Raw genomic sequence first — 26669 nt, 5'->3', positions numbered from 1 at the left:
ATTTGGCTGTGCAGCTGGCTGTGCCCGAGATATCCCCCGTCCCCCCATGGCTGATTATAACTGTCAGCCTCCCTTTTCAGCCGTGTAATTCTAGCCGCTTTCAGCACGGAACCAATTTGGCCCCCAAATAAGGAAACACTGAAGGAAAAAAAAGAGCACCAGGACAAGAAGGGAGTCAATTGGACTTGCTCCTTTTAGGTCTGTAGAGCCTCCGGAATTTCCTCGGAACGGTCGGCTTCAGAGAAATCCCAATTCCGCGGTTAATTCGGGAAGAAAAATTGGCTGAATGTGTAGAAAATGCTCCGTAGATCATTTTAATGGGCTCTTCAGCTGCTGGCTTTCTAATCCCCAATCCTTCCACCACGTCCTGATTTATACCTTGAATGCAGGTAGTCCTCGACGTACGACCACAGTTATGAGCCCAAAATTTCTCTTGCTGAGCGAGAAATTTGTGAAGTGACTTTTGCCCCGTTTGACGACCTTTTCTTGCTACGGCCGTTAAGCGAATCACTGCAGTAATTTAAGTTAGTGATGCGGTTGTTAAAGGAATCTGGCTTCCCCCGTTGATGTTGCTTGTCAGAAGGTCGCAAAAGGGGATCTCGTGACCCCCGGGACTTTGCCACCGTCATAAATGTGAGTCAAGCATCTGAATGTAAATCACGTGACCATGGGGATGCTACAACGGTCGTAAGTGTGAAAAACGGTCATCGCTCACTTTTGCCAGTCCCGTCGTAATTTTGAACTGTTAAATGAACTGTTGTAATGTACCTGTATTAAGTAGAATCACCACCGTTGTTAAGTTAGTAACACGGTTGTTAAGTGAATCGGAACTCCTCCATTGACTTCGCTCGTCAGAAGGTCGCAAAAGGGGGATCGCATGCCGCGACCGTCATAAACGTGAGCGCGTGCTCCGAATTTTGACCACACGACCCTGGAGATGCTACCGCGGTCGCAAGGGTGAAAAATGGCCATAAGTCACTTTTTTTTTCCCGGTACCGTTGTAACTTTGAACAGTCACTAAACAAACGGCTGTAAGTTGAGGACTACCTGTGCCCGTAGCTGCTGTGTGTCTCAGGAATTCCTCACCTGTACGTCCACCCCACTCCAAGTGGCTTTCTAATCATTTCTGCTCTGCTTTGGAAGGCTAGCTCAGAGGCAAGGAATCTGCGGGACGTTCCCTGTGGCGGGCCAGGCTTCCCGGGTGCTTATGGGGTTCGTAGTCCCCCTTCGACTTGCCAGTGCCCCCCCTTCCCCCAATGCCGCCTTTGCAAAATCCAAATTAAAGCGGTTATTGCAATCTTAAAAACCAATGGCCCAGCCAGGACAGATGGACACCCACTTTGTATGGTGAGGCTTTATAATGTGTGCCAAGTTCACCCAGAGATTTACAACCCAGACATTATGGTCATCTGTCTGTAGTGGAGAGTTAGTTTTTCATTTGCCCTCCTCCCCACGCCTCCTCCTTTCCCCATCTCCCCCTCCCCCTGGCAAATTGTCCCAAGTTATTTGTGTCGCTAGCTTAACCACTGCAGAGATTCACTTAACAACTGCGGCAAGGAAGGTCGTAAAACGGGGCAAAGCTCCCTGAACCACTGTCTCAGTTAGCCGCAGACATGTGGGGCTCAATTGCGGTCGTACGTCGAGGACTTCCTGTACAGCAACGGGAGCTCTGTTGCTGTTGGGAAGGGAGCGTTTAGCCTGCAAGCAAGGAGACAGCCGGGAGTCTGCGACAACTCGCCACGGGACAAGAGTTACATTAATCTCAAGGAAAATGTTGAGATCGAATCACGAACGAAAAGATACAAGAGGAAGGACGCGAGGGAATGCGGATGTCAAAAATGAAAAGAGTTTTTTAAAAAATATGTTAATTCTTTAAAATAATTGAAAAACTTTTTATTTTTGTGACATTCACAGGTCGCTGTGTGTCAATTCCATTTAGTTAATTTGTTGGATTTAATTGGCCGTGGCTAGTTGGCAAGTTGTGCCATCCCACTCCAGGAGACTGGAGGCTAAAACATATGAAGAACGGTTCCTGGAATTGTGTATGTCTAGTTCAGGGGTCAGCAACCTGCGGCTCCAGAGCTGCATGCGGCTCTTTGGGCCCTCTGCTGTGGCTCCCTGTCAGGTGATCCCACCACTGGCTGGCCCCGTCCCTCCCAGTCATTCCTCGCCTGGCCTGAGAAGGTTTTTAAGAAGAGACTGGACAACCATTTGTTTGAAATGGTATAGGGCCGTGATGGCGAACCTATGGCACGTGTGCCAGAGGTGGCACGCTGAGCCCTCTCTGTGGACACACGCACCGTCACCAGCTGGTTTCTGGAAAATGGCCCTGAAAATGGCCTGAAAATGGCCCAAGAAACAGCTGGAAAACAGTCCTCAAAATGGCCTGAAAATGGCCCAAAAATGGCTTGAAAACAGCTTGAAAAATGGCCCAGAAAACAGCCCCAAAACGGCCTGAAAACAACCCAAAAATGGCCTAGAAAAAAAGGCCCCAAAATGACCTGAAAATGGCCCCAAAACAGCCTGAAAACGGCCCAAAAACAGCCCAAATAAGGCCTGAAAATGGCCCAGGTTAACAACCCCAAAAATGGCCTGAAAACACCCCAAAAATGGTCTGAAAATGGCCCCAAAACAGCCTGAAAACAGCCCCAAAACGGCCTGAAAACGGCCCAAAAATGGCCTGAAAAATGGCCCAGAAAAAAGCCCCCAAAATGACCTGAAAATGGCCCCAAAATTGCCTGAAAACGGCCCCAAAACAGCCCAAATAAGGCCTGAAAAATGGCCCAGGTAACAACCCCCAAAATGGCCTGAAAACACCCCAAAATGGTCTGAAAATGGCCCCAAAACGGCCTGAAAACGGCCCAAAAATGGCCTGAAAAATGGCCCAGAAAAAAGGCCCAAAATGACCTGAAAATGGCCCAAAAATTGCCTGAAAACGGCCCAAAAACAGCCCAAATAAGGCCTGAAAAATGGCCCAGGTAACAACCCCAAAAATGGCCTGAAAACACCCCCAAAATGGTCTGTAAATGGCCCCAAAACAGCTTGTAAACGGCCCAAAAATGGCCTGAAAACACCCCCAAAATGGTCTGTAAATGGCCCCAAAACAGCTTGAAAACGGCCCAAAAATGGCCTGAAAACGGCCCAAAAAATGGCCCAGAAAACAGCCCTCAAAATGGCCCCAAAACAGCCTGAAAACGGCCCAAAAAAACCCATCCGGGAAATGGCCCAAAAAACGGCCCGAAAACAGCCTGGAAAATGCCCCCAAAACAGGTATGTGTGGTCCGACCAGCTAGTCTTCGGATTTCCGGCACTCCAGCGCACATACATGCACGCACGTTCCGGTTTGGGCATTCGGTGCCGAAAAGGTTTGCCATCACTGGTATAGGGTTTCCCTGCCTGAGCAGGGGGTTGGACTAGAAGACCTCCAAGGTCCCACCCGTAACTTTGTTACGTTCTATTCCTTCCGCAACCAGAAGAAACTGACCCAGGAGATGAAGAAAGATGACCAGGAGTGATCAGTGGAGACCATCTCCGGTGCCTCCCTCTCCCATTTGTCTAGCTTTGCTAAGCAGGCAGGCTGGATCTCATCCTCCCCCCCCCCACCTCCTTTCCTTTTCCCCATCAGCAAGAAAAATAGCCCCAGCAGCCGCCCCATTAGACCCATTCCCTGAGATTTATCGGAAAGCACTTTGGCGGTACATAGCCGGAGCGCATTTTTATGTTTATTGTGGGTGTCATTAGCAAAGCAGATTTAAAGCAAGCCGTGACTGGTAGCAATTGGCTTTTTTTTTTTTTTCTTCTCCCCTTCCCAATCAAAAAATGGCTCTATTAACGGATTTGTGTGCAGCTTGCAAAATGATGCATTGGCCCAGGTTGTGCCAAGCCTTGGAGGGGTCAGAAAACATGGATTTTTTTTTTTTTTTTTTTGGGGTGTGTGTGTCTGGTTAACAGCCTGCATGTTGCACCAGCTTAGGAAACATAAGAGGGCAGTTTATATTCAGACAGAATTGACAGTATTGGTCGGAGAGGTGATAGGCAACCAATTTTCCTTTTCCTCAACTTTGGAAAGTTGCAAGGCTGCCACAAAGAAGAGGTGGTGGGGGGGTTTCAACCTGTTCTCCAAAGCACCAGAAGGCAGGAGAAGAAGCAACGGATGGAAACTTAACCAAGGAGAGAAGCAACCTGGAACTAAGAAGGAATTTCCTGACAGTTAGAACAATTCATCAGTGGAACAGCTTGCCACCAGAAGTTGTGGCTGCTCCATCAATGGAGGCTTTTAAGAAGAGACCGGACAAGCCCTTGTCTGGAATGATATAGGGTCTCCTGCTTGAGCAGGGGGTGGGACTAGAAGACCTCCAAGGCCCCTTCCAACTATGTTACTCTTTTATTCTGTAGAATAATAGTTATTCTGAGACGGTAGAAGGATTTCAGAGAAGAGCAACCAAGACGATGAGGGGACTGGAGGCTAAAACATATGAAGAACAGTTGCAAGAACTGGGCATGGCTAGTCTATAGCTAGTCTGATAGCAGTCTTCCAATATTTGAGGGGCTGTCAGAGAGAGTAAAGGGGTTCATCCTATCCTCCAAAGCACCAGAAGGCAGGACAAGAAGCAATGGATGGAAACCAATTAAGGAGAGAAGCAACATGGAATTGAGAAAATTCCTGTCAGTGAGGACAATTAACCAGTGGAACTGTTTACCTCCAGAAGTTGTGGGTGCTCCATCAATGGAGGCTTTTAAGAAGAGACTGGACAAGCCCTTGTCTGGAATGATATAGGGTCTCCTGCTTGAGCAGGGGGTGGGACTAGAAGACCTCCAAGGTCCCTTCCAACTATGTTACTCTTTTATTCTGTAGAATAACAGTTATTCTGAGACAGTAGAAGGATTTCAGAGAAATCTGAAATTTCTCCATTGCTGGAGGTTTTTAAGAAGAGACTGGACAGCCATTTGTCAGGTGTTCTGTCCCCGTCTCACACACGCACACAAACAGACAGCCGGGGGTTAAATAAACTGGCAGACAACCAATTCTTTCGATAAGAGGATTGGCAGCAACCCAGTAGCTGCTTGCCAAGAACTTTACTCATAAACAAAATACACACAGTTCAAGAATTGTCAAGTCCAGTCCGTAATTAAATCCAAGGCAGATAATGTTGTTTCCAAAGATGCAATGTGACTCGATAGTAGTTAGTTTTGTCCGTCACAGAGTCTGAATGGCCACCTCATCCCCTTTTATACCCTGTGGGGTGTGGTCCAGTGACTCAGCTTAATCTCTGGCACGCCTCTTCTTCTGTTGCACGCGCTTATCTCTGCGACGCTGCCGAGGGTCCAGCCAAGACTCATCTCCCTCATTACTGTCCACCTATGGCTGCATGGACATGCTTGGCCCCGGGCCTATCTCTTGACCTTCGGCGGACACCGAAGGCATTGCCAGAGAGGAGGGTCCTGGAGAGGGAGGCCTTGCCAACTCCCCTCCTTCACTCTCGGAGTCCTCTCCTGCCGATGACACAGGCTCAGGTAACGGAGCCACAACATCAGGGATGGTACAGGTAGCCCTCGACTTACGACCACAATTGAGCCCCAAATTTAAGTTGCTAAACGAGACATTTGTTAACGGAGGTTTTTGCCCCATTTTGTGACCTTCCTTGCCACGGTTGTTAAGTGAATCCCTGCAATTGATAAGTGAGTAACCCGGTGGTTAAGTGAATCTGGCTTCCTCATGGACTTCGCTCATTCAGACGGTCACCAAACACAGCAATGGTCGTAAAGATGAACCAGTTGCCAAGCGTCTGAATTTTGATCACCTGAACACGGGGGGTGCTTCAAAGGTTGTAACTGTGAAAAAGGGTCCTACGTCGCTTTTTTCAGGGCCGTTGTAACTTTGAACGGTCACTAAACGAACTGTTGTAAGTCGAGGACTACCTGTATAGGAGATTGGACTAGAAGACCTCTAAGGTCCCTTCCAACTTTATTCTGTAGGAAAGTGTGTGGTGGTCCTGTCCCCTGATATCACTGAGGAGGAGACTTGGGGGGGTGTCACCCTTTGTTCTTGCATTAGGACAATGTTGTGTGTGTGTGTGTGTGTGTGTGTGTGTGTGTGTGTGTGTGTGTGTGTGTATTTTGGGACCTCTTCTCATGCAAATGCATCTGGATTTGGCTTATACTAAAATAGCATAAAAGCAAGCATTTCATCACCCTTTGTTCACTGATATACAATTTCCAGTTGTATGGCTGATTCAGACCACGAAACACTTAAACCAGGATTCCCATGGCCATACCAGAAGGGCATGGGGGAACACAATGCAGGTATTCTTACGACCGCAATTGAGCCCAACATTTCTGTTGCTAAGCGAGACAGCTGTTAAGTCAGTTGTCGAGCCTCCAAGTAACATGTCCCCAAAAAATAAAAAGTCCAAGGCATCCATCTTCCTTTTCAAATCCATTTATTAGGAACACATTAAATTGGCAAGGACTTGGTGCAGGGGTGGGCTGCTCGTATTTATGACGGTCGCAGTGTCCCGGGGTCACGCGATTCGCTTTTGCGACCTTCTGACAAGCAAAATCAATGGTGGGGGAGGGGGGGAGCCCGATTCGCTGCCGTGATTCATTTAACAACTGCGGTAAGGAAGGTGGTAAAGTTGGGGCAGAACCCAAACTTGACCACTCACCGGTTTAAGCCCCAGAAACGTTGGGCTCAATGGTGGTCGTAAGTGGAGGACCCCCCCTGTATCCCAAAGACCCTTGCTCCAAGTCTTGTCGTGAACGACCGGCCTTAGGTCTGTCCTTCAAGGCAAGCATTGTTGAGGCTGTGCACACTTTGGTGGTGGTGGGGGACGATGTTGTTTCATCGGCAGCAACAACACAACTGTCGGTCCAGCTTCTTGGTGGGGTGGGGTGGAGGGACACGGGGGTCCTTCACAGCCAGGTAAAAAGGTAGGCGTGCGAAGAAGGACTTTGCAGTCCAATTCCTGGAAAGGTGGGGGGAGCTTACAAGGATGGGGGGCAGAGGAGAAGGGAGATGAGGAACTAAGCAAAGGGTGGGTGTGAGCCAGATCCCCCTGCTTCATGTGGGGTGGGCAAGGGGGGGCCATCCCGGCACCCAACTTAGAAAATTTTCCCCTTTTTTAAAGCAAAAAAATTGCTTTAAAACAGGAGTCTCCAAGCTTGGCCACTTTAAGCCTGGTGGACTCCAACTCCCAGAATTCCTCAGCCAGCTTTGCTTTAAGACTTGTGGACTCCAACTCCCAGAATTCCTCAGCCAGCTTTGCTTTTAAGACTTGTGGACTCCAACTCCCAGAATTCCTCAGCCAGCTTTGCTTTTAAGACTCGTGGACTCCAACTCCCAGAATTCCTCAGCCAGCTTTGCTTTTAAGATTTGTGGACTCCAACTCCCAGAATTCCTCAGCCAGCTTTGCTTTTAAGACTTGTGGACTCCAACTCCCAGAATTCCTCAGCCAGCTTTGCTTTTAAGACTTGTGGACTCCAACTCCCAGAATTCCTCAGCCAGCTTTGCTTTAAGACTTGTGGACTCCAACTCCCAGAATTCCTCAGCCAGCTTTGCTTTTAAGACTTGTGGACTCCAACTCCCAGAATTCCTCAGCCAGCTTTGCTTTTAAGACTTGTGGACTCCCAACTCCCAGAATTCCTCAGCCAGCTTTGCTTTTAAGACTTGTGGACTCCAACTCCCAGAATTCCTCAGCCAGCTTTGCTGACTAGGGAATTCTAGGAGTTGAAGTCCGCCACGCTTTAAAGTGGCCAAGCTTGGAGACCCCTGCTTTGAAAACCATCCGTGATTATCTTTTCTCTTATTCGGAGTTAAACTTTTGGTTTGAAGTGCTTGTGTTCTTTTTCTTTTCTTTTGTGTGTATGTTTCCCCCCCCCTTCTTCCTTCTTCCCCCCACCCCACTGGTTTTCTCCCACCCCCCCCTGCCCCCCCCCTCTGGCTTGCCAGGGCCTGGGAAGACTTTCATGGCCTGGTGAACAACAGCGGCCGCTGAATGAGCGTCCTCCCTCCCTCTCTCACAGGCCCAGGGTAGGGCACCATCTTTCTTCTTAACCATTATGGGATGTACCTCTCGGCCAGAGTTCTGACCTCTCTCTCTCCTGCCCCCCCTCCCTCCTCCTCCTCTGGCACCATTCGCACTCACACCCGCTCCAAAGGAGCAGCAGTTCGTCATCTTCAGGCTGGTGTTCTCGGCTTCGTGCTTCTAGGAGCAATTGCTCCTAGAAGCACGAAGCCGAGAACACCAGCCTGAAGATGACGAATGAGACTTCGTCGAAACGTTGCCAAGAAACCTCCAATTTTACGCAGGAGAAAACCCGAATAACCAAAGACCTACATACAAACACCCGCGAAAACCTCAGAAAATATATATGATCCTTTATGGGGGTCTCATGCAAGAGGAGGTTATTTGGGGGGGAGCCCATGCTAAATTCTGGGGGTGTCCAGGCCCCTTAAACACCTTACCTGCCCCCCCTCCCCCTTTGAGAGAGCGCCTGGCCTGTTGCCGAGGCCCTTCTTGAGGCCGAGAGGTATATCCTTAGCTTGCTTGTGTTGTGTGGATGTGGGGCCCATCGAGTGCGGAGGGAGGAGGGCCCCCAATCCAGCCAGCTTGCCACCTCACCCGCCAACACAGCTGGCAGACTGGCAGTCCGGACACAACCCGCCAGCTCCAAATTACCCCTTCTCGGCTTCTAAAAACACCACACCACAAACTGGGAAGGGCTTCTGGCAGGGGTGTGACCACGTCGTCCCAGCGTCTTCCATCCAATTTGGCTCTTTGACTTGCTGCAAAAGCCCAACTTTGCTGCCACGAAAACGTGTCCATCTCTGTAGAACTGAGGCCCAGCGAAAGAATAGCAATAGCACTTAGACTTACATACCGCTTTATAGTGTTTTACAGCCCTCTCTAAGCGGTTTACAGAATCGGCGTATCGCCTCCAACAATCTGGGTCCTCATTTGGGAAGGACGGTAAGGCTGAGTCAACCTTGGACGGGATTGAACTGCTGGCAGCGAGCAGAGCCAGAATTGCCTTCTAACCACTGCGCCACCCCGTGGTTTAAAGAGGGAGGGAAGAAGAAACAGGGTGCTTAGAGGAGCTGTGGTGGCACGTGGGGTTACAAGGCAGCATTGCAGGCTGACTCTGCCCACAGCAAAGAGTTCGATCCTGACCGGCTCAAGGTCGACTCAGCCTTCCAGCCATCCGAGGCGGGTAAAATGAGGACCCACATTGTTGGGAGACAATATGCTGACTCCATAAACCACTTACAGAGGGGTGTAAAGCACTATGAAGCGTATAAGTCTGTTCTTGCTATTAAATGACTATGCCCCGAAGACGGAGGGGGCCAGAGAGCATCGTCAGCGCCCATTGAGGGTCACCCAATGGTGGTCCTCCCCCCTCAAGTTTCAGGAAGGAGGAGGACCAGGGGACCATCCCAAAACAAAATTAGCCAGGACAAACCCACTGGGCTGCTCCGGGGCTCCCTTTGATTTCATGTTGTTTTTTTAATTTAATGTTTTCTTCATTTCATGTTGCTGCTGTTGCTGTTGTGAACGCATGTGCTGCCTGTGGCAAGGTGCTCGCGACGCAGGGCGAGTTGGGGGGCCGGGCTCATCCCTGATCCTGAGGAGCAAATTCCCAAGCTAGCTTTGATCTGCCTTCGTGGTTGGCTTTGACGTTCCAACTACGAAGATCTTCCTCCCGGGTGCAATTGACGGGCCTTTCCTTCTCTGCGGTCGCTGCGTGTGTTTCATTTCTAAGCGTCCGGCCGGTCATAATGGGAGGAAGAAGGAAGACCCCACTTAGAAAAGTTTTGTATCAGGAGTGCCTACAACAGGGTTCAACCAGGAGTGAAATGCTCCCGGTTCGGACCGGATCGCTCGATCCGGTAGCGATGGAGGCGGGTGGTTCGGAGAACCGGTAGCAAAAATCCCTGCCACCCCCCATGCCCAGCTGAGCCGCGCAATCATCAGAGGCTTTTTTTTTTAATTTTTAAAAGCATTTATTTTACAACCTCTTCGGCTGAAAAAATGCTTTTAAAAGCCTCTGATGATCGCACGGCTCAGCTGGGATCGTCAGAGGCTTTTAAAAGCATTTTTTCTACAACCTCTTCAGAGGTTGTAAAAAAAATGCTTTTAAAAGCCTCTGACGATCCCAGCTGAGTTGCCTGATCGGCAGAGGCTTTTAAAAGAAAAAAACCCCTTTTTTTTCGTTTAAATCCCTCTGACAATCTAAGCAGAGTTGCCTGATCGGCAGAGGCTTCTAAAAGAAAAAAAACCTCTGCCGATCAGGGAACTCAGCTGGGATCGTCAGAGCCTTTTGAAAGCATTTTTTTACCACCTCTTCACCAAGGAGGTTATAGAAAAAATGGTTTTAAAAGTTTTTTAAAAAAATTGTCCATGCCTACCCAGTCACATTACCCCCCCACACACACCAAGCCACGCCCACAGAACCGGTAGTAACACATTTTAGATTTCACCACTGGGTTCAACCTTGGCAACTTGAAGACTTGTGGACTTCAACTCCCAGAATTCCCCAGCCAGCCCAGTCCAATTTAAGCCCCTCCCTCCCCGGGTTTTATACACATCATACACGAACGTTATGCTATTGTGACCGCTGTCCGCCATCTTGACTTTCATTTGCCTTGCCTTGTGGGCTCCCCTGCTTTTTCCGATCGCTAGTTAATCTCTGAACCATAGATTGCAGGAACGAGCAACTCAGCTGACAAAACGACAAAGCTCTTGAGGGGGAGGGGGGGAGTGAGGATGCCTGGAACAACAACAACAACACACACACACACACACACACACACACACACACACACACACACACACAAAAGAGCAGACCTCCCAAGGCAGTCCAGGAAGAGAGCCTGACCAGGTGTTGGTTTTATTACCTTCCATCAGTAACAAGCTTTGTTGGCATTGTGCAACAATTACACAGGAACTCAAATCACCTTTTATGAGTGAAATGTTTGGTTGCCCACGTATCTGCTCCTCTTTTTTTTTTTTTTTTTTAGCAGTCACAGCGCAAGGTTGCCTTGAGATGAGCTCCAGCCTTACCTTTTTTTTGAAGAAGAAAAATATATTATTTCCCTCCCAGTGTTCCCTCTTATCCAGCTGTTGCCTTTGAAGTCAGCGGAAGGAGACAGCTCACTCCCCGATAACTCGCTGCAGAACAATTTCGACAATTCTGTTTTAATTATTTGAAATCATTTTAAAAAATACTTTGAATTTTTGTCATTCCCATTTCGTTTTGTCCTTCCTTTGGCCTCCTTTTTATTTATTTATTTATTTATTTATTTATTTATTTATTTATTTATTTATTTATTTATTTATTTATTATTTATTTATTTATTTATTTATTTATTTATTTATTTATTTATTTATTTATTTGATTTGATTTATATGCCGCCCTTCTCCGGAGACTCAGGGCGACTTACAATGCTTTTAAGCAATAGCCTTCATACTTTTGTATATACCTGCTTAGTAGGGCTTTTTGGCCCCCCCTAAACGGTGTTCTTTTTTATACAAAGTCAGCTTATTGCCCCCACAAACCGGGTCCTCATTTGACCTACCTCGAAAGGATGGAAGGCGGAGTCAACCTTGAGCCTGGTGAGATTCGAACTCGCAGTAATTGCAGGCAGCTGGCAGCTAAATACTACTTTAACAGTAGTTTAGTCCACTGCACCACCAGGCTAGCTAATAGCACTTAGACTTGTATGCCGCTTCATAGAGCTTTACAGCCCTCTCTAAGCAGTCTATAACAAAGGTCCCTAACCTCTGGGCCACGGCCCACTACCGAGCCACTGCCTATTTGCAACTGAGCCACGTGAGTCGCAGGCCGGCATTTACCTGTGTACACGCAGCTCGACTCGCACAACTTGAGTTGCACATTCATGTGCGTGCCGGCTCGGCGAATCAAGCTACACACACATATGCGCCGGCCCGATGCTCATGCAGCCCAGTTCCCCTCTCCTGCCCCCCTCCCAAACTGGGCTGCCAAACTGCAAAGTTTGGGGACCGCTGGTCTACACACTCAGCATATTGCTCCCCCAACAATGTGGGTCCTCATTTTACTGACCTCAGAAGAATGGAAAGCTGAGTCAACCTTGAGCCGGTTAGGATCGAACTGCTGGCAATCGGCAGAGTCAGCCTGCAATACTGCATCCTAACCACTGAGCCACTTTGGCTCTTTAATGATTCTATTCCATCATTTCTTCAATATTGGTAATAACTCTGGTCTGGCGGCGAGTTGTCCTGCAGCGAGTTGGCCATGGCAAGGTGTCACAGAGCAGGGATCTCAAACTCAAGGCCCGGGGGCCGGATCCAGCTCATGGGGTGCTTAGATTTGGCCCGTGGGGCAGTCCTGAAAACAGTGAAGGCCTCTGTGGGGCCTCTGCCAGTGAAAACGGAGCTCAGGACGGCCGCAGGTGACCTTGCAGAAGGCTATCGCAGTCGAAAATGGAGCTGGGGAGCCCGTTTTCGCTGGCAGAGCGCTTGGCCCGCCACAGGCGGCCCCAACAGAAGTGATGTCGAGCTGGCCACGCCCACGCTGGTCCCCCCCCCCGAGGTCAAACACAACCCTGATGCGGCCCTCAGTGAAATCGAGTTTTGACACCCCTGTCCTAGACCCTGAAGTCTCGTAGTCTCACCCAGGCCAACCACATTGGATGCCCCAAGCACTGTGCCACCCTGCAGCCAGGCCAAGGAAAATGGATCCTTTGGAGTGGGGGGGGGGTGCTTTCTGGGTTTGGGGAAAACGATTGGCACCCTTCCGGCCGCCTGCAGGCTGCTGAGGCTGGCTGGCAAAGGGCTCCGTGTCTATGTGAGGACTTAGCCTGCTACACGCATCGTCCCTTCCTCCCGTAGGGAGCCGTGAGTTACGTCTGCTCTGCTGTTTCAAAGAGAGACCCTCTGGATAGAAGTCGCAAGGCAGGAATGGGCCAGGAATGGGCGGATGTGCACAAAAGAGAGAAAGATGAAACCAGAGTGGTCAGCTTCATTGGGGAAACGGGGGGGGGGGGAATTCAGTCCCAGGAAAGGAGAGTTTGCAGGCTGACCGTTTTGACGTGGCAGATGCCTCCCAGATCTCTCACCCCAGAGTTCCCCCACATTTCTGGCTTTTTGGAGCAGGGGGAAGATGGTTCCGTGCGAGCAACTGGCAAGTGCACACACGTGTGCAGCTCCATTTACTCGAACGGCACGCACACCACTCACTTGACCGGAGCGCACACGCTCGCCCGCTTCTCGCACAAATGAGGGTGTCTGTGCATGACACGCGTGCTCTTACCAATCATTTCTGCGGTCCTGTTGCAAACCCATCCCGGCCTCCTAGTGGGGCCACCGTCCACAGGTTGGGGACCCCTCTCTTAAGACCACCATCACCCACACACCCCGTTCTTCCATCCAGCAGAACCACAAGAGAGATGATGCTCTGCGAGGCTTGGAGGGCATCCAAATTGGGGGAACAGTTAGCCGCCTCCTTCCCGCCTCGCATCAAAGCCAGTTCGGCACTCCCATCATCTCGTTTGCGCCGGGACTCTCTTTATCATGCAAAAGGCCATCAACTCTTAACAAGCCGGCTGGCCGGCAATTTCCCTGCCCTTAATGGGCTGTTAGCTGCATTCATGCACCCTCAGGGTCCGAGCAGAAAGAGCCGCTTGGCAGTGTGTAGCACACCCTCGACAGGCGGTCTCCCCGGCGGGGCCTAATGGGTTCCAGGAAGTATTTTGCTGCTTCTGCGAGGGAGAGACCCCCCCCCTCTTCCCCCCCACCGCACCCCCAAGCATAGCTCATTAGTTGCTTGGCGCTCACAAACTCGGTTGCGGCTGCTATGTCTTAGCGGGAAGCCTTACGGTCTGTTTTCCTCCTCCTCTGTGTTGCAGGGATAACTCCAGCTTCCGAAACACCAAGATTACATTGTGACAAGGAAGTGAGGATGCACCACCAACCAGCTCCTCCTCGGTCCGGCCTGGAGACGGAGGGAAGGCGCCACCCTCGACGCCCTGCAGTCAAAGCTTGCGGGACGGCCTGGACCCTTGACCCTTCAAGATGTCCTTTACACCCGTGTCAAAGACTGACCTTCCGGCAGACCAGGGACCTGCCAGACCGAGCAGGGAAACTGTCCTCGGCGTTCCTCAGGACCCTTCCCACCCGGCTTCTCTCCGGGCAGCTCCTCTTGTTAAGGGCCCACGTCTGCCCGGAGGGTTTCCAGTATTATGAGGGTCTCCGCTGCGGCAGAGGCTGTCGGAGAATTGGCACCCCTTCCTCTGCCAATAAACCATTAGGCTCCTACTTGGTGGTTCTCCTCCTCCTCCTTGCGTCTTGTTTATGAAATGGGGCGTGTGGGAATCTGGTTTAGAAAGCTGGCCGAGCTCGCGACGGAAGCCCCTTCTTGGATTTGCAGCAGATCAGACCGGCGAATGCAAATGAGGGGCCAGGCTGCATTAATTTGGAATTAATTGTCAAGAGCCCTGGTGGCCCAGTGGTTAGAGTGCAGCATTGCAGGCAAATTCTGCCCACAGCTAGGAGTTCGATCCTGACCGGCTCAAGGTTGACTCAGCCTTCCATCCTTCTGAGGTCGGTAAATTGAGGACCCCAATTGTTGGGGGCAAGAGGCTGACTCTGTAAACCGCTTAGAAAGAGCTGTAAAGCACTGTAAAGCAGTATATAAATCTTAAGTGCTAATGTTAGTGCTATTTGGCCACAGCAGGGGTCCTCAAACTACAGCCCGTGGGCCGCATACGGCCCGCCGAAGCTGGCCCACGCAGGATCACAAGGCTGCCCCGCCCACATCGCCCCACCAACCCTTCGGCTGAGCGCAGGACTTGCCTTCGCGAGCCCCGCGGGCTGGAACTGGAAGGTAAGGCCAACTTTTTTGGCCTGCAGAATGCTTCTGGAGGTGGGGGAGGTGATAAACAGGGCGCACGGAGGCAGATAGACAGAGAGAGAGAGGGAAAGAGAGAGACGAGATGCAGAGAGAGGGGAAGAGAGAGAGAGAGAGACGAGACACAGAGATAGAGAGATAGGGAGGGAGGGAAAGAAATTGAGATCTCCAGTGATGGAGCACCCACCACTCCTGAAGGCAACTTCTGTTCCACTGGTTAATTGTCCTCACTTAGGAAGCTTCTCTCTTTGATTAGTTTCCATCCATCGTTTCTTATCCTGCCCTCAGGTGCTTTGGAGAACAATTTGACCCCCTCTTCTTTGTGGCAGCCCCTCAAGTACTGGAATATTGAGGAGTCTGAGTGGCGTAGGAGGCTAATGCCTCCTAAGGCAGCATTTAACATCCAGCTGCCTGCAATTACTGCGAGTTCAAATCTCACCAGGCTCAAGGTCGACTCAGCCTTCCATCCTTTCTAAGGTGGGTAAAATGAGGACCCAGTTTGTGGGGGCAATAAGCTGACTTTGTATAAAATATATAAAAAGTATGAAGGCTATTGCTTAACGCATTGTAAGCTGCCCTGAGTCTCCGGAGAAAGGCAACATATAAATCAAATTAAAAAAAAAAATACTGCTATCATGTCACCCAGGAATGAAATCCAGCAGGTTCTGACAGGTTCTGGTAGCAGAAAGTTTGAGCAGTTTGGAGAACCGGCAAATACTATCTCTAGTTGGCCCCAGAGTGGGGTGGGAATGGAGATTTTGCTGTATCCTTCCCCTGCCACGCCCACCAAGCCACGCCCACAGAACCGGTAGTAAAAAAAATTGGATTTCACCACTGATGTCACCCCTAATTCTTCTTTTCTTTAGACTAGCCAGACCCAAAACCTATAGCCATTCTTCATACGGTTTAGTCTCCAGGCCTTTGATCATCTTTTTTTAATTTGATTTATATGCCGCCCTTCTCCGGAGACTCAGGGCAGCTTACAATGCGTTAAGCAATAGCCTTCATCCTTTTGTATATATTTATACAAAGTCAGCTTATTTCCCCCACAACTGGGTCCTCAATTTACCTACCTTAGAAAGGATGGAAGGCTGAGTCGACCTTGAGCCTGGTGAGGTTCGAACTTACAGTAATTGCAGACAGCTGGTGTTAATCGCAATGCTATCAGTCTGCTGAGCCACCAGGCCCCTTTTAAAGTTTTATCTTAGTTTTAAAGTTGCCAAGGTTGAGAAAGACGGCTCTGGTGTCCCTTATTAAAAGAAGCCATTGTCAGAGTTAGGAGCCAGCAAGTCTTGACCGAATTTCCTTCTCGTAATTTAAATGTGCCGAGCATCCGAAAGACGCTCAGAGCAAAGAGCCTAGCAAAACGCCATTGATTTTTCTTTCCTCTTTTTTGTTATTGCTTATCTATTTGGTGGTATGTGTCTGCCTGCAGAATCACACAATCATTACACAATTGTAATGGGAGGGGGGGGTTGGTTTCTTTGCCATTATTCCCCTGCTCCCCTGAGAAATGCCCGACGCATCTCCGATGCCTTTTTTCTGCGACTCAGGCTCACGGTGACCAATGGAAGGAAAGTGAAGCTTGATCGGTTGTTAACCATGACAAGGATGGAGAGGCAGACAAGGAGCTGGGAAAGCGTGGGAAAGAAGGGCTTTGCAAGAGACGGGGGCCAGGCATCCAGCAGTGGGCCAGGTGCCAATGTAAGCCACAAGAGAAGAGAAGAAAGAAAAGGAGGGAGGGAGGGAGGGAGGAGTGAGGAAGGAAAGGAAAGAAAGAAAAAGAGGAAAGAAAGAAAGAAAGGAAGAAAGAAAAGCCCATTTAGAAGACGGAAGATTGGAATTGTTATATGATTACTGGGTAAGAGAGAAAGAGGGAAGGGAAGGGAAGGAAGGAAGGAAGGAAGGAAGGAAAAAAGGAAAAAAGGAAAAAGAAATAAAAAAGCCCATTTAGAACACGGAGGAATGGTATTGTAAGGTTATGATTACTGGGTAAGAGAAAGAGAGAGAGAGAAAGAAAGAAAAAGAAAAGGGGAAAAAAAGGAAAGAAAGAAGACTTTCTTTAGAAAGTCTTTGAAATTTAGAAGACTTTAGAAGACGGAGGAATGGTATTGTAAGGTTATATGATTACTGGGTAAGAGAAAGAGAGAGAGAGAAAGAAAGGAAAAGGAAAAGAAAAAAAAGGAAAGAAAGAAAGAAGCCCATTTAGAAGACGGAGGAATGGTATTATAAGGTTATATGATTACTGGGTAAGAGAGAAAGAAAGGAAGGAAGGAAAGAAAGAAAGAAAGAAAAAGAAAAAGAAAGAAAGAAAGAAAGAAAGAAAAAGAGAAAAAAGGAAAAGAAAAAAAAGGAAAGAAAGAAGCCCATTTAGAGGACGGAGGAATGGTATTGTAAGGTTATATGATTACTGGGTAAGAGAGAGAAAGAAAGAAAGAAAGAAGAAAGAAAGAAAGAAGCAAGCCCATTTAGAAGACGGAGGAATGGTATTGTAGGGTTATATGATTACTGGATAAGAGAGAAAGAAAGAGAGAGAAGGAAAGAAAGAAAGAAAAAAGAAAAGCCCATTTAGAAGATGGAGGAATGGTATTGTAAGGTTATATGATTACTGGGTAAGAGAGAAAGAGAGAAAGAAAGAAAAAGGAAAAGGAAAAGAAAAAAAAGGAAAGAAAGAAGCCCATTTAGAAGACGGAGGAATGGTATTATAAGGTTATATGATTACTGGGTAAGAGAGAGAGAAAGAAAGAGAAAGAAAGAAGAAAGAAAGAGAAAGAAAAAAGGAAAAGAAAAGGAAAGAAAGAAGCCCATTTAGAAGACGGAGGAATGCTATTGTAAGGTTATATGATTACTGGCTAAGAGAGAAAGAAAAAGAAGGAAAGAAAGAAAGATGGCCACCACTGAATCGCTCTCCCTCCATCCTGCTCTCTCTTTAATACAAACAACCAAAGTAAAAGCAAACTTGACTCACGCACCCATCTCTGAAATAAAGTTGCAGAAAAATCTCAGAAACGGCTTTGATTAAGGGAGCCGCAGAGTTTGCCAGCCCTCCAGCTCTTGGGATCAAAGGACCATCGCCTTACCCACCCCGAGACTTTTATCTCTGCTTCAATGGTGGTTCTACTCTTTGTGGTGAAAGCTTCCCACGAACCAGGAGCAGCTGAAGAAAGTAACGAGGGAGATGAAAACAAGGTTTTTCATCATATGTATACAAATATCCTAGCCGCCTTTTGACACGGCATCCTGAGCTCGTTCATTTGCGGTGTGCAAACATCGCTCAGTTTTGGACTCCCCTGGATCAGCCCTGGATTCAGTGGGGGGTTTCAAATTTTTTTACTACCGGTTCTGTGGGCGTGGCTTGGTGGGTGTGGCAGGGGAAGGATACTGTAAAATCTCCATTCCCTCCCCAATCCAGGGGAAGGATACTGCAAAATCCCCATTTCCTCCCGATCAGCTGGGACTCGGGAGGCAGAGAATAGATGGGGGCAGGGCCAGTCAGAATTTTTACTACCGGTTCTCCGAACCGCTCAAAATTTCCGCTACCAGTTCGCCAGAACTGGTCAGAACCTGCTGAAACCCACCTCTGCCTGGATTGCTTTAGCATCCATGGATTGGGATGCTACGCAACCGAATATACTCAACATCAGGCCAATGAAACCCATACACGGCTAACGCTAAGCAAGCATCACTTGTGAGTACAGGAAGTCCTCGACTTATGATCACAACGGAGCCCAACATTTCCATTGCAAAGCCACTCGGTTGTTAAGTGAGTTTTGCCCCCATTTTACAAACGTTCTTGTTAAGTTAGTAACACGGTTGTTAAGGGAATCTGACTCCCCCATTGACTTGGCTTGTCAGGAGATCCCAAAAGGGGATCATGTGATCCCCCCAGGACTGCCTGTAATTTGATGCACCCGTAGGGTATGGAATGAATAAATTTGTTTCTTTGTAAGGTGAGCAATATGTGCCAGGATCCCGTGAGCCCCTGTTAAGCCTAAACTAGATCTGGGAGGGAGAATGTGGACCCACCACCACCACCTGCACCTCAACCACCAAAAAAAGCCACCGCAGCAGTTCATCAACAGAGGGATAGATCGAGAGGTGGTATTCAGCCGGTTCGAACTGGTTCGCCCGAGCCGGTAGCGAAGATCACAGGTGGTCTAGTCCACCCACCCTGGCACTCAGTGGTGGGTTTCAAATTTTTTTATTACCGGTTGTGTGGGCGTGGTTTGGTGGGCGTGGCATGGCATGGCTTGGTGGGCGTGGCTTGGTGGGCATGGCAGAGGAAGGATACTGTAAAATCTCCATTCCCACCCCACTCCAGTGGAAGGTTACTGCAAAATCCCCATTCCCTCCCGATCAGCTGGGACTCGGGAGGCAGAGAATAGATGGGGGCAGGGCCAGTCAGAAGTTTTACTACCAGTTCTCTGAACTACTCAAAATTTACGCTACTGGTTCTCCAGAACTGATCAGAACCTGCTGAAACCCACCTCTGCTAGCACTATGCCGTCCTATTTAGCCAAGTTTCCGAGGCCGGGCGCATGCACGGAAGGCGCGCACGCGAGCAAAACGCATGCGTGGAAGGTGCACGCATGTAGCGAGCATGTGGGGAGGAGGCGAACCAGTGGTAACAATATCTGAAACCCGCCACTGCATAGATCCCGTGAAGATGATTCCATGAGGTGTTAATATCACTTTATAGTGGCCTTGGTAAGGCCATACTTGGAATATTACATCCAGTTTTTAATTATTGCAATATAAAATTAATGTCGAGACTCTAGAAAGAGTGCAGAAAAGAGCAACAAAGATGATTAGCGGGTTGGAGCAGGGGTGAAATGCTCCTGGTTCACACCGGATCAGCCGAACCGGTAGCGATAGCAGCCGGTGGTTCAGAGAACTGGTAGCGATGGCGCGAGGTTCCACCCACCTATCCGGTCATCGTTACTTTCTGGTTTTAATCAGGAAGTTACCTGTTTTTTACCCTCTCCGCATGTACAGAAGGATTTGCACACATGCAGAGGGTCCACGCCCGCAAGGGATACGCGCAAGCGAGCAAAGCACACATGACGCACGCACGCACTTCCGAACCGGTTGGGAAGGTAAGTAGATTTCGCCCCTGGGCTGGAGGATAAAACATACAAAGAAGATTCCTCACCATCCAGTCAGAACTGAAGAAGCTTCTTGGCTGAGAAGCGAAACAAATTCAAAGAAAAACCAGAAAGTCCAGTTGCCTCTTGAATAAAAAAAGCACTTTGGGATACGAAGAAGAGTTGCAGGAATTGGGGATGTCTAGTTCAGGGGTCTCCAACCTTGGCAACTTTAAGACTTGTGGACTTCAACTCCCAGAATTCCTCAGCCAGCAAAACTGTAAGACTTGTGGACTTCAACTCCCAGAATTCTTCAACCAGCAAAACTGTAAGACTTGTGGACTTCAACTCCCAGAATTCCTCAACCAGCAAAACTGTAAGCCTTGGGGACTTCAACTCCCAGAATTCCTCAGCCAGCAAAGACTTGTGGACTTCAACTCCCAGAATTCCTCAGCCAGCAAAGACTTGTGGACTTCAACTTCCAGAATTCCTCAGCCAGCAAAACTTTTAAGACTTGTGGACTTCAACTCCCAGAATTCCTCAGCCAGCAAAGCTTGAAGACTTGTGGACTTCAACTCCCAGAATTCCTCAGCCAGCAAAACTGTAAGACTTGGGGACTTCAACTCCCAGAATTCCTCAGCCAGCAAAGACTTGTGGACTTCAACTTCCAGAATTCCTCAGCCAGCAAAACTTTTAAGACTTGTGGACTTCAACTCCCAGAATTCCTCAGCCAGCAAAGCTTGAAGACTTGGGGACTTCAACTCCCAGAATTCCTCAGCCAGCAAAACTGTAAGACTTGTGGACTTCAACTCCCAGAATTCTGGGATTTGAAGTCCCCAAGTCTTAAAGTTGCCAAGTTTGGAGACCCCTGGTCTAGTTTAATGAAAAGAAGGACCGGGGGGACATGATAGCAATCTTCCCATATCTGAGGGGCTTCTACAAAGATGAGGGCTCAATTTACGACAGCCGTTAAAGTAAAGATATGTTATTACTGAAAAGAAAGACTGTTTAATGAAAAGAAGGACTAGGAGTGACGTAACAGCAGTCTTCCAGTATTTGAGGGGTTGCCCCAAAGAAGAGGGAGTCAAGCTATTCTCCAAAGCACCTGAAGGCAGGACAAGAAGCAACGGATGGAAACTAACCAAGGAGAGAAGCAAACTAGAACCAAGGAGGAATTTTATGACAGGGAGAATTAACCAGTGGAACAACTTGCCACCAGAAGTTGTGGGTTGCTCCATCGCTGGAGGCTTTTAAGAAGAGACTGGACTGCCATTTGTCTGGAATGGGATAGGGTCTCCTGCTTGAGCAGGGGGTCGGACTAGATGACCTCCAAGGCCCCTGCCAAGTCTGCTACTCTGTAATATTCTGCAACAGCCTCCTGCACCCTTAACTGCACCCCTCGCCCCATCCCGATGCAGGATGTGGTGTTTTTTTTTTCCATGCTCTTCGCCACTGCAGCATTTCGGCATTTATTATTCAGCTAAACACACGACCCCCGCTGTCTCCAATATCGGTTATGGTGAGATTTGCGTTCCGCTTATAATAGCGCTCCGGTGCTGTAAGCCGACGAAATACCCATGTAAAAGCGGCCTGATGCTGCCAGCTGTGCTCCCTTTCCCGCCACCGTTGCATTAATTGTTTTGCAAATGATGGCATTTAAGGCTTTAGTCTCGCTCCCGAGCCCAGCTGTGCGCTGAACAAGTTTGCTGCTGCTTCATTTGCTCCCTCGCCAACTCGGCGTAGCAGCTCATCCCAAGCTCAACACGAGCAATCCCGTTCCTGCTGAGCCTGGTAAGGAAAAGGAGGGTTTGTCTCCATTCGCTTCTCGTCTGAGCCCCTTGTAGACTTCAGGCTGGCTGCATCTTAATTTCCCTTAAAAAAGAAAAAAAGAAAAGGAATGAAAAATGATTTTCTTTCTAACGTCAAATCTGGCGTTGAAGGAGGCTGGAGTCCTTGGTGCTGTCTGAGCTGGGTTGTGTTTCTTGCAGACGTTGCACGCCGTGGTGGGATTCAAATAATTTAACAACCGGTTCTCTGCCTTAATGACCAGCTGGGTAGGCGTGGCTCGATGGTCATGTGACCGTGTGGGCGTGGCCAACTCAACGTCACTCACGTCGATGGGCGCTTCGCCTTAGCTGTTACAATGTAACAAGGGTTAACCAGAGAGGCAGTTTCTGTAAGCAGGGCAATAAAGATTAGGCTAGAAATAACACCAGAATGTTTCCTTCATGCCTTCCTTACAGGATTAGCCCTGCAAAGTGGGGAAAAAACAAAATAAGATTTCTTCCAACAACCGGTTCTCCGAACTGCTTAGAAAGTAATATTTTAAAATTTAATATTTTAATATTTTTAATATCTTTATACTCAAAGTTTAAATTTGTTTCAAATTGATTGGGGTTTTAATCTGTCTGGGCCAAACTATTTAATTCGATTTTATTTCTGCTTTTTAAGTTTTGTATGTCTGTATTTTATTGCTGGCTGTTCACCGCCCAGAGTCCTTCGCGAGTAGGGGGGTATACAAATCAAATAAAAGTAAAAAGTAAAGTAAAAAGTAAAGTTAACAACCAGTTCTCCCAAATAGGTGCGAACCGGCTGAATCCCACCACTGGTTGCATGACCCAACTAGGTAACATCATCAGGGCTAGATGGAGGGGTGCTATTCAGCAGGTTCTGACAGGTTCTGGAGAACCGGTAGCGGAAATTTTGAGTAGTTCAGAGAACCGGCAAATATCACTTCTGGCTGGCCCCAGAGTGGGATGGGAATGGAGATTTTGCAGTATCCTTTCCCTGCCACGCTCACCAAGCCACGCCCATAGAACCGGTAGTAAAAAAAATGTAAATTCCACCACTGGCTAGATGGGAGTGGAGTTTGCCAAGTGGAGGAGGATTGTGGGTCCTTGGTGCTCTCTGAGCTTGGTTGTTTTCTTGCAGACATAACCCAACTAGGTAACATCATCAGTGCTGCAAGGGAGTGGGGTTTGCAGGGAGCAGGAGGAGGAAGAGGAAGAGGACGACTGTGGAGTCCTTGGTGCTCTCTGAGCTTGGTTGTTTTCTTGCAAATATTTCATTACCCAACTAGGTAACATCATCAATCCTAGAAGGAGGAGGGACAGTCTAGTACATATTATCCATCCACCTTTCCTCAAATTCTGGGTGACTCAAGGACTGGTATAGTTCAGCTAGAAGCTTTGCAGAGAACTCTTTGCATGGCCAAGGGTTAGGCCTAGCTGAAGGTGCAGGGGCCAATCTGGGCTCGACCAGACTTTAGACTAATTCGTGGGAGTTGAAGGCCACACGTCTTAAAATTCCCAAGGTTGGGAAACAAAGATTGAAAGCGTCAAGGTAGAAACCAGGAACGAGCCAGCTACAAATCATCTGGGTGACTTTGGGCCAGCCTCTCTCTCGAAGCCCTGGGGAAGATGGCAATGGCAAGCTAGCTACTTCTGAACACCTTGCCAAGAGAACTGCAGAGTCTTTCCCAGGCTGTTGCCAAGAGTCGGCAAGACTGGCTTGACTCCAAAAAGCTTGGATTTGAGCCTTAGCAAGATTCCCAAAGCAGTCAGCAGAGGGAGCTGTTGCACCACACCTGTGAAATGGACTGTTCCCAAGTATCACTGGAGACCATCAGTTCTTTTGGGAATAATCCAGTGCCCATTTCTGTTTCTCCCTTCCAAACGCATATCTTTCCAGGTTGGGAAGGAACTGGAAAGGGGAGGGGAAGAGAATTAAATTTGGGAAAATCAATTTAAATCATCGGAGGCTTTTAAACAAGCCCATTGCAGGTAGTCCTCGATTTACAATGTTCATTTAGTGACCTTTTGAAGTGACAACAGCCCTAACGAAAGTGACCGGTCCTCGTACTTACAACCGTCGCAGCTTCCCAATGGTCATGTGATCAAAATTTGAGCGCTTGGTGTGTTTACGACGGTGGCAGCCTCCTGGAGGTCATGTGATCACTAGTTGCGACCTTTCCCACCGTCTTCTGACCAGCAAAAATCAATGAGGGGGACACTGGATTTGTTTAACGACTGCCTAATTCATTTAATAACCGCAGTGGTTTTACTTTAACCACCACGGCAAAAATGCTGTCAAATCAGGTGCGGTTCAACAAAATGCCTTGCTTAGCAACAGAAATTGTGGTCTCAATTACGGTCGTAGGCTGAGGACTACCTGTAGCAGGATGTAACGAAGGGGAAGCTGCCCCACTCCTTTTCTTTCTGTATTGCTGTGGCTGCCTTCCGAATACTGATACAGGTGGTCCTCGCCTTACAACGGTTCGTTTTGTGACCATTCGAAGTTACAACGGCACCAAAAAAAAGGGGCTTATGACCATTTTTTCACACTTACGACCGTGGCATCATCCTGATCATGGTCACCTGCTCAAAATTCAGACTGGCTCATATTTATGACGGTTGCAGTGTCCCAGGGTCATGTGATCACATTTTGCCAATGAAAGTCAACGGGGAATGCCAGATTCACTTAACAACGGCATTACTCATTTAACAACGGCAGCGATTCACTCAAATGTGGCAAGAAAAATCGTAAAAGGGGGAGAAACTCACTTAACCAATTTCTCGCTTAGCGACATAAATTGGGGGTTCAATCGTGGTCATAACTCAAGGACTACCTGTACAGGACCAGCTACCTGAATCTTTTCCATAATCTATTCTGTAATCTCTTGCGGAAGCCTGGAATTCCGGTTCATTCCGTTTTCCAGCAAAAATAAAAAACAGACCGTGGAGAACAATTTGTTTAATGACCTTGGTGTTTGCTTTTGACTACCGTCTTTGCTTAATGACCGCTGCAAAAATAAGGTCATAAAATCGGATCAGCGCACGATGATCTGCAAGTCCTATCTAATTACTTTAGGGTCCAATCCAGTGCATCCGTGTTATATGCTTCATAAGAATGCATCCGTGACTTTCTCTGCCTTGCTTTTCTAAACGCTTCAGGAGTTTAGTCTGTACCAAATCTGCCTGCAATTCTTTATTGACTTTTAAATTTCCTAACGCAGCCAATAATGAAATTCGTTTCTGCAGATTAGAAAGTTACTTTAAAACATGGAAAGTTTCTAAGATGTAAACAATTAAAAGGGGGGGGCGTGGGGGGAAAGAGAGAAAAACCAGCCTAACAACAACAGGCTGCTAATGAATAGCAAAGCATTAAAAGCTATTATTCCAGCGTAGAGCGAACTATTAAAATGGAATCGAGTCGGAAATTATAGAAATATCAGCGAGGGATGGAAAGTTATTGCGACGCACTAAAGATGTGCAAAAAAAAAAAATTCAAGCTGGGTGGGAGGAAAAAAAAATATTCCGGAGAATTCACGACATTCTGTTTCTCCTCTGGGGAATTTCCCAGAACTTCATCCTTCAAAGCAGAATCAGTTTGATATATTTGAGAAGGTCTCCGCTCGGCTTTGCCAAAACACCAGCTGAGAACACATGAACCGTTCCTAACATGAGGTTTTACAACACCTATGTCAGATCTGGGCCTTTGATGCCCCCTCCCCCAGGTCACATCAGACCCTGTGACTGTCCCTGTCCGGCCCCCATGAGGTCAGTTGGAAATGTACCAGAGCAGGGGTGTTCTGTCCCCAACCCCACGCACACACACCAACAGACGTTCAAGAGTTAAAGACCAAACCAGCCGGCAAAATCCTTTTCCTTATGATAACGGAACTTGGCAACAACCTAGTGGCTGCCTGCCAAGAGTTTATTATTTACGAAGAGGAGAGATAACTTCTCCCCACTTCTGGTACATCAAAAGAAACAGCTCAATAATTACGGAGTCAATCAAGTCCAGAGATAATCCAGCAAAGTCTATAGCAAAAGTCCAGCAATGCAGAATGGCGTGGAAGCTTTCAGCTTTCTTCATCATAAGGTTTGACTGGCCATCACGTTCCCTTTTATATCCTGTGGGGTGTGGTCCAGTGACTCAGCTTAATCTCGGGCACGCCTTTTCTTCTGTTGCGCGCGCTTATCTCTGCGACTCTGGCGTGGATCCAGCCAAGACTCATTACCCTCATCACTGTCCCTCTGTGGCTGCGTGGACGTGCTTGGCCCCGGCCCTATCTCTTGCCCTTCGGCGGACACCAAAGGCATTGCCAGAGAGGAGGGAGAGGGAGGCCTTGCCAACTCCTCTCCTTCACTCTCGGAGTCCTCTCCTGCCGATGACACAGGCTCAGGTAACGGAGCCACAACAAGGGGTCTCCAACCTTGGCAACTTTAAACCTGGCGGACTTCAACTCCCAGAATTCCCCAGCCAGCTCCCATTCTGGGAGTTGAAGTCTGCCAGGCTTAAAGTTGTCAAGGTTCAGAGGTAGTTTTCAGCCGGTTCAAACCGGTTCGCCAGAACCGGTAGCAGAAATCATGGATGGTCACTGCAGCTCTATGTCATCCTATTTAGGCATGTTTTTGAGGTTGGGCATATGCACTGAAGGCGTGCGAACAAAGCACATGCCAGAAGACCGAGCGCATGTCCGGAAGGCAGGCATGCGTGCAAACCGGGGGCGCACGTACAGGGCAAACTGGTAGTAACATAATGTGAAACCCACCACTGCCAAGGTTGGAGACCCCTGTATTTATTTATTTATTTATTGGTTCGATTTATATGCTGCCCTTCTCCGGAGACTCAGGGCGGCTTACAATGCATTAAGCAATAGCCTTCATACTTTTGTATATACCTGCTTAGTAGGGC

At 48.3% G+C, this 26669-nt stretch overlaps 1 protein-coding gene across 6 annotated transcripts in view; it reads left to right on the top strand.

The window, feature by feature from the left end:
- The window catches only part of EIF4E2 (eukaryotic translation initiation factor 4E family member 2), a 46563-nt gene extending 32269 nt beyond the window's left edge, over positions 1-14294 (top strand). For 5 of the 6 annotated variants that reach the window (XM_070944997.1, XM_070944993.1, XM_070944995.1 and 2 more), the window contains 2 exons: positions 7949-8029; positions 13886-14294. In XM_070944997.1, the coding sequence (XP_070801098.1) occupies positions 7949-7994 (46 nt within the window). In that variant the 3' untranslated portion in view covers positions 7995-8029; positions 13886-14294. The remainder of the gene's footprint in view (positions 1-7948; positions 8030-13885) is intronic. The other variant, XM_070944992.1, reaches the window with a different exon arrangement.
- The last annotated feature ends 12375 nt before the right edge of the window (positions 14295-26669 follow it).

This window comes from Pituophis catenifer, unplaced genomic scaffold (genome assembly GCF_029215685.1).
Source record: "Pituophis catenifer annectens isolate HBS135680 unplaced genomic scaffold, rPitCat1.0.hap2 SCAF_6, whole genome shotgun sequence".
Classification (NCBI taxonomy): domain Eukaryota; kingdom Metazoa; phylum Chordata; class Lepidosauria; order Squamata; family Colubridae; genus Pituophis; species Pituophis catenifer.
This window is presented reverse-complemented; position numbering and strand designations above follow the sequence as displayed.